The sequence below is a fragment of the Oryzias melastigma genome, linkage group LG16 (genome assembly GCF_002922805.2).
Source record: "Oryzias melastigma strain HK-1 linkage group LG16, ASM292280v2, whole genome shotgun sequence".
Lineage (NCBI taxonomy): Eukaryota > Metazoa > Chordata > Actinopteri > Beloniformes > Adrianichthyidae > Oryzias > Oryzias melastigma.
The window spans coordinates 20,617,173-20,625,429 of NC_050527.1; the positions used below are offsets into that span (position 1 = coordinate 20,617,173).

At 40.2% G+C, this 8,257-nt stretch overlaps 1 protein-coding gene across 4 annotated transcripts in view; it reads left to right on the forward strand.

The window, feature by feature from the left end:
• Positions 1-8,257, forward strand: part of LOC112143843 (vacuolar protein sorting-associated protein 13B) — a 292,951-nt gene that overhangs the window by 240,915 nt on the left and 43,779 nt on the right. For all 4 annotated transcript variants that reach the window (XM_036216063.1, XM_024268054.2, XM_036216061.1 and 1 more), the window contains exons 32-33: positions 4,313-4,516; positions 7,514-7,640. In XM_036216063.1, coding sequence (XP_036071956.1) covers positions 4,313-4,516; positions 7,514-7,640 — 331 coding nt within the window. The remainder of the gene's footprint in view (positions 1-4,312; positions 4,517-7,513; positions 7,641-8,257) is intronic.

Here is an 8,257-nt window from a genome sequence, read left to right on the forward strand (position 1 = left end):
CCTCCTGTTTCCACATGTAAAGAATCAGAACCAAAAGCTAAACCTGATTAAACTGGATCTGCAACTAGTTTTTTAAATATGGAAGTTTCCATTCTTCTTTTTTATCCCCTGTGCTATCATAGGTATGCTGACGCTGGGGGTGGGGTCATCTAGAACTTCTTTTTTTCAACGATTTTTGATGTTCACTGGTGTCCGTGGCAGACATGAAATCCTGTCCACCTTTGTCATGTGATAATAACACTTCAATGTAAGGATGGGGGTCATTTGGAGCCTATAAGATAGCACAAGGGTACAGACACCTTTATCCGTAGTGCTATTAAGCTTTTAAATCAGAGTGGCTGCACTTGTTAGTCGGGAGGTACCTGCCTCATAATCTCTTTTCAATTAATTTATTTTGTATTTTATTATTTCATTTATTTTACCTCCTATTGAATACACTGTTTTTGTTTCATTTAGCCTTTTTTTGTCTTTTATCTGTTCTTCCTGGAGATCCGTTTTAACCAAATTACCCTTGAGGGAATAATAAACGTTATCCATCTCTCTGTCTTTATCTCTCTCCATCTCTCAAAATTCCACGCTTAGCAGATTTTTCTATTAAGGATGTAATTTTTGGGTTTATTTTGGAAAACAAAAGTACAGAAATGATTTTAAATGTTATAATTATCCTGGGTAAACATCATAAACACAAATGTTGATTAATTAAGACCAAGCCATCTTTTTTTCACATTTCATAAAGATCTCATCTTTAAACTTAATGGAAAATAAACATGCTATTAAACTTCAAAGTATCATAAGTAATTTACAGCTTTTTAATCACCCTTAATTTAATGTTCATCATGTCTATCTATCCCCTTTATTTAATTAAATGTTTTTCTTTCTTTTTATTATTGTCCTTTTTAATATATATTGTTAATAACATTTTATGTGACTACTTAAATTGTAACTTATAGAACATGTTGTACGACATGTAACTTGTAAGTTTCAACTTTTGTCATTAAAAAAAAATCTTGTTTGCTATCCAGCTTGCTATCTATCTAGCTATCTTGCTAGCTTGTTTTCATGCTAGCTATCAAGGGGTTACATGGACATTTTTGATTATTTACCAACTGACTTTTTATCATGCAAGGCTCTATTATTTTACTTGTTGCCACTCACTTTTTCCAAATTCAGAAGCTCACTTTAAAGCAGATTTCATTAAGAACAATTAACCTGGCTGCTAGCATCATGGCGAGCAGCACGTGTGTTTGCATGTAGATCAGTTAATACATTCGCATCAGTTAGTCTTCATTTACTGGTGTGCTGCACATATGGCCTAAAGTTCTTTCCTGGATCCTGTTGCCAATTCTGCACACAAATCTGCTACATGTTAAGCAATCAGCCCTCCCACACATCTACTTAAAAACACAAATTATGACTGGTGCTCTGCCCAGCACTTGCAGGCACCCAAAGAATGCTAACAGAGGAACATAACACGATATTAAATACCCATTTGACATCCATTCTACTGTCTTCTGTTCAAACACGTTTCTGAAGCTATTATTTTTATTTTGTAAAATCAAAGTTTCCAAGTGTTCTAAATGTGCAAAATTGTTTATTCTTGAACGGGAAGGGAGGGGTCACCCTTTGACAATTCAAGTTCTGGAGCAGGATATTTATATGTATATATATGTAGGAAATGATTCAGAATCAGTGCAGTGGATTTGGGGTTTTCATTGAGTCCAAACTGTATCAGAAGAGAGTTTTGTTTTTTTCTTTAATAACAGCCATGAAGTCAGTGAAATTGAACATTCACACTGAAGCTTTTTTGATTCTTTTTTATAAATAGCAGAATGATGTCGTAAAAAATAATGCGTCTTTGGTCTTTTTCTGCCATAAAATAAAGCTGGCTCAGGAACAAGGGCGAAACTGGGGGCTTGTGCTTGGAAAAAAAAAATGTTTTCTGCCCATATTACAACCCTCCCCCCGGTCTTCCTCATCTACAAACGCACATCATTTATATCTTGTTAATTACACATCGGGCTCTATATTTTCATGTACTAAAGGACGGTAAATGTCTAATGATGAGACTGAGCAGAACCCCTCTTCCACCTGCCTTACTCTGTGTGTTTTCAGCTCGTCCTTGTAGATATTTCATGCTTTACCAAAGCCTTTTTTGATTCCTGTTGGCCGAGCAGTGTGGTCTTCACATGACCAATCAAATATGTCAAACTGCTTTGTCCCTCCCCCCAACCCCACACGTACTGCAAGAAAATCTGGCTCCAATTATTATTGCGCCCCAAGGGGAACTTCCAAAATTCCTCCCCTCCTCATTTGTCTGAAATGAAGCTCTCTAGTTTCCTGCGATTTGCTGAAATATGTCTTTTGATATTAAATCACACCGTCTCCTCTGACTTCACGACCAAGACAAATGTTTATCATATTTATTTATGTCACTGGAGATGACCCCGCATCTCAGCAATGCAAAGACTTGGCTGCAGTCTCTCATGTTATGTTGATTATGAGTAAGAGACTCCAAATACGTTAAGAGATAATTTGGAAGGCATATGAGGTAACTGTGGTTTGTTTAATGTGAAGAACGCTATTTGGGTTAGGGAGGGTGATGGAGGTTCTGTTCCAAAAGCCCTAATGAATCTAGAGTGACACATCCCACCCAACTCTTTCAGAGCTCCAAGTTTGATCTGTTGATGAATGTGGTTCCAAATGCTGATTAAGGATCTGTTTCACTTGTTTGTATGTCAACAAATCTAGCTAAGTCCAGTTATACATTACTGATCTCCACTGCTAGTGTTTTTGTACTTCAGGCTTATCGTCAAACATCATGATCTGGAGGAGGCCTTTCTCAGAGGAACAAGAAAAAAAACCTTTGGGCTGAAACTTACCTCTGACAATGATGAAACAATCTGTAGCCATTTTAGCTCTTATATAAAGTCACTACTACAAATAGACAATCTCATTGAACCAGAACCCTGATGGTGAATTTTGACTCTTTGTGCCTCATAAATTCATCAGAACCTGGTCGCTCACAGGGTAAATAGATGACGTTCAGTTTTGCCTGCTTGGCTGGAGCTGTTCCGCTGCAGAGGCAGCTCTGCCCACTTCTGACATATCTCTTCATCTCCACTACCTTATTACAGTTTGTTTATACTGTAAAAGTCTGGTGTTTTCATAGACAGAAATAGAAAGCAACAGCAATATGAGCCAGTCTCCAGACTACTGTGCTGTCCAACCAGAGCTGAAGCCATGTTTGCAGCCAAAGATAAGCTGGCATGAAGCAGAGCTTTATTAAAGGCAAATGATTTCACCTGACCCATGTGCTGTTCTTTATCTGAGGTTTGCTCAACAAGAACCAGAGGCTGTGACTTAGTCATAAATCTACCTGTTAGGATATAAGAAATGTCAGTATGAGGAAGATCTGAAGCATCAAGTGGAAAAAAAACTCAAAGTATTTCTGATGTATTCTGTTTTGACTACATATAAAGCTTTTGTCACATCTGTACCGTGGAAACGGGCTGTCTGTGGGGGAAAAATGGTCAAACCTGTGCGAGAGACACAGTTAGGCCACACAAAATATCAAGGTTGTCGACCACTCAGTGAACCTGTAAATCAAAAGTGTTCATGCACACTTTTTTGTGTGGGCAAGCTGTGAGCAACAGGTTGTCGTGAATACTTAAACAACAAACAAAAGTAAAGTATTTGAGATGTGGGTGTGTTGTACAATTGTCGTCGGATTTTTCCTTTGTTTAACTCCCCCTCCACAAACTCTGCGCACTGAGCAGAAGTGTGTGCAGCCTGTTACAGTTTAGGGAAATAGACAGTGTACCATATTTTCCAGAGTATAAGTCTATGTATATGTCTAATCAAGAAGAAGAAAACCATATATAAGTCGCTCTGGAGTATGTCGCACTTTTAGGAGAAAAGACACTTCAGAATGAATCCACCAAGCCCAACGTAGCTAAAAACATAAAATAAATGAATACAAGAATGCTAATCTTTAAATCTATATCAGAAAAATATCAAAGTTTGAGAATATCTATAATTCATTAATTGTGATTAATGCAATAAAGTGGCAGCCTTAGTTCCAAGACACACCTGCACTCCCCTCAGGACGCTCCTCCACAGCCCTGACAACCCAAAAACACAAAGCACCCATACGGGTGCATGTGATTACGGCAGAAGTTAGGTGACCCTGTGCAACGTCTGTAAAGTTATTTTCCTTTACTGCTGAGCACAAACCCAGGCTTTAACAGATGAAGTGTATCATAATCGAGGACCATAGAATGACATTGAAATTCAGGCTCTCTTCTCCCTGCAGGCGTGCACTAAACCTCGGCATTCTGCGTGACCCCGGCTCTGAGGTGGAAGACCGTCAGTATCAGGTCGACCTCCAGTCGATCAACATCGGAACCGCTCAGTGGGAGCAACTCAAGCCAGAGAAGGAGGGACTCAAAGGTGGAGCATCGGTGGAGAGCGAGAGGAGCTCCCAGAATCCAGCACTGGAGTGGAACATGGCCAGCAGGTCAGTGCAGGTTCTTCACACGCTACAGAAAACAATTTACTCTTATTGTCCTTTTTATTAATGAAACTATATATACTGCACAATAATGTCAGATTGGTATGTAAAGTTAGCTCTCTGCCATACATCCTTTCTGTTTCAGAGTCTACATTTCAAACCCCATATTTTAAACTCAGAAGCCTAAACAAGCACAAATGTTACAGCCCGTTTGGCTCCAAATCCGTTTTCCCCCAATGGTTTGCAGAGGAAGCAGGCCCAAAAATTCCAGAAGCACAGGCAGAGTCCAGATTTGTTCCCTATCAACTAAAAATAAGCCACATGGAAGACCGCATTGCAAAGTCAACACTGGCCTGATTGAGACGGAGTTCTCAGGTCATCAGACTGGCAGAGAACCACACACCTTTCTCCCAGGCAGCAATACAGATGCACAGTCACTGGTTTATGGAAATCAATATTATTCTTGCTTTATGTCTTGAGTATACACAGACACACAATAGTGATAGTTTTGGAGCTCTGCCAGGAGAAGGAGCAGGCTGCTGTTGTTCCTGAGCTGCCTGCTCTCAGACCTGCTCACAGTTTTATTGTGGCTTCCTGATGAGGTTTATTTACTGTGGATCTCGTATGTTAAAGTGCAGTCTTTCTTAAATGATTTTACCACTACATAGGCTACACACACTCTACTTAAAGTTAAAACAAGTATTTGACCTTTGTATGGTGAAGATTTACACTAGTGAGAACTATCATAATCAGACAGGAGGAGATCAGGGGAGGAGCTACTCAGCTCAGCTCCAAAAGCCACACCCCCTCAGAGGAGATTTTGGAAACAGACTTTAGATCAACATGAAAATTGCTTTTTAAGATATTTAGGTTGTTGAATTTAGGTAAAAAAAATTTCATCATCATAATTGAAACACTACTGGAAACGTTTTTAAAAAATGGTCATAGTGGGACTTTAAATACCCACTCCGAGGAAAATGTTCTTTTTAAAATGTTGAGACATTTTCTGATGATAGAGGACATTTATAAAAAAAAGTTAAGCTCAAAATTTGCATTTCAACCTTCTAAATCATCCACTTACAGATAAATAAATCCATGAACGTCTTTGTTTTCCTCGTCTGAGCTGGAATCTGGATCTAAACTGTACAGCTGGATAACTCTGGTATTGCTGCCATTTTTGTTGGACTAGTAATGTTAGCTTGGGGTGTGTGGAGCTGTTAGCTACCAGGAGAATGCATAAACACAGAGCTCTCAGTAAAAGGGAGGGGGAGATGTTTGGGGTGGCTTGCTACGTACCAACGGTCTCTCTCACAACTCAACACAGGTTTATTAAAAACGGCATAACAGTGGTTAAAAGTTCACTGGAAATACTTTGGAAAAATATGATCGGAGAGGGTCTTAAAAACGTAAGAATCTGTCTTCCAAAGGAAGGTATCTTATTGAAAAGAAAAGAAATGACAAGAACTTTCTGATGAAGATTAACTTAACTTTAAATGAGTAAATTCTGAAAAAGACAGCTATCTCAATGAGTTCATCCGTCCTTCATCTACCTGTGAGGGGGTTTTCTCTTTGTTTTGAGCACACTGCCCTCCAGATCTAAAATCTTTCCAGGATATTGAGTCAAGGGGAGTCAAGTTCACAGCTTTACTTGTCTGCACCAATCATGTGGAAGTATACCACCTTAGATTTGCCATATTTTGACACACAGAACTTCCATAGTTCACACATTTCCTTTTGGTACAACCCCACATGTCCTAGCTTTAAAGCTGCTGCCTGTTCAGCTCCTAAAGTTTTGGATCTGCAGCGCTCTCAGTTTTTAAGCTGAGGCTTTGTGAGGAAATTCCAGCACATTGGATGGACGGACAGGATTTGTCCTCGTTGCAGTTCACATTTACAGCCATGAAAAGAGAGCAGTGCGTTCTCTTCCTCGCCCCTCCCGTGAGCCGGTCTGGGCAGGCTTCTCTCTGTGTCCCTGACACTCACGTTTCAGTTTTCTGATGATCCAGTATGGCAATGAATAAAAGAAGAGCCGCTGACTCTGTCTTTTGTTGCTCACAGTTTTCCAGACCAGTCCAGGGCTCCTGTCCTGCTGGTAAACCGAGCCTCATGCCTCCTAGCTTAACTGGTGAATGATAGCACCTGTCCACTGCAACGAGACGCTCATTGTTTCAATCCCTGTCTGAGAGGAGATTAACCAACGCCAATTGGCCTCACATTTGCCCCCCACCCTATCCAGATACACATACCTACACACTCCATACGCAGAGAAATGTGTCAGAAAATAATCCCTTAAGGGCACTGGTAATGCACATTTGTGTAGCAGAAGAGAATATGATATTGGTTCTGGTAAAGTACTGTATTCGAGGCCACCTAGAAGCAAGGCCCTTTATAATCCGGGCCAACTATAAATATTGGAAGCTGCACCGCTTGATTGTTTTAATAGCAGCAGATGTGGCAATTAACACCACCTTATAAAGCGCTCTTGTATATTTGTTTCACTGCTAACAAATGTTCCCACAAATATGACTTGATTGTGGGAATGAGCATTAGTGAAATGGAGAGAGTTGATATGAGAAAGTCCCAGCTTGATCTTGTATATACAAGTAAGGGGTGTTCCCAATCGAGAGTTGTCAAATAACGTCTCACTGTGTAACTTTATGCAAGCTTCAAGCTAAAACGTCTACCAGCAAAAAACACTTCAGGAAATTTGTCACAGATTAGGCCTGCAAGCAGAGGTCTTTGTTGGAATCAGCTTCTTTGAGTTTAGCGTTGTGCTGGTTTCAGTGGGAGAAAACAGAGCGAGCTGAATGTCTGCCGTTGGGCTAAAAGCACAAAAGTTTGGCTCAAACGTTTGTGGTTTTGTCTGTGCTGGATTGACTTGACAATACTTGGCAGATGGGAGTTTTTACAACAAATTTTCAATGTGAAATCATACTGGAGAATGTTTTAAATGAATTTAGTTGATTTGATTGATGCACTTTTTATTATTTTGTGTTTACACAGCATCAGGAGACACCAGGAGCGCCGGGCCATCCTCACCCCCATCCTGACAGACTTCTCGGTTCGAGTGACTGCTGCACCAGCCATCATCTTTAGCAGGAGTCTCTCCATCGACTCTGGACCAACTGAGGTCAGAGCTGGTTAGGGATGGAATTATTCCGTCAAGCTACGATTCAGTTCACAGTTTTAAAGTCACACTTTCAGTTTTTGCTGTTTTTTTTTTTCTCAACACAATGAATTAAATATATTTTAAGGCCTAACATCAAACCGTCTGTTTTCCTACTAATTGACAGTTTAACATAAAATAAACAGTTATACATAATACTGAAATGATCACAAATCCTTTCATACTCTATTCATGTTGCACTCCATGTGATGGACCGCTCTGTGTCCGCTCAGCGCAACCCCCCCTCAGCCGCTGCACTCGTCCACCACGCGCTTGCAGAGAAAAAAAAGACAGAGAGCTAAAGAGAGCACAGCTCCAGGAAGAAATCAGATGCTGTTGTGAAGCTGCGTCATCACCCATGACTGTTTTCATGGTAGATTGGTCAAAGTTGCAGGAAAGTTGTGATTAAAATGTAAAGTTACAAGCTGAGCAACAAATCTCTGCTTTGCTTCAATTTGTGTTAATAGTTGTAATCACAACATCGCGAAATCCTGGAGGGACTGACTTTTGTGAAACTTTTAAATCAGGAGGACACCACAGATGATGAGCGCGCACCTACGCATGCACACACACAGGCGCAC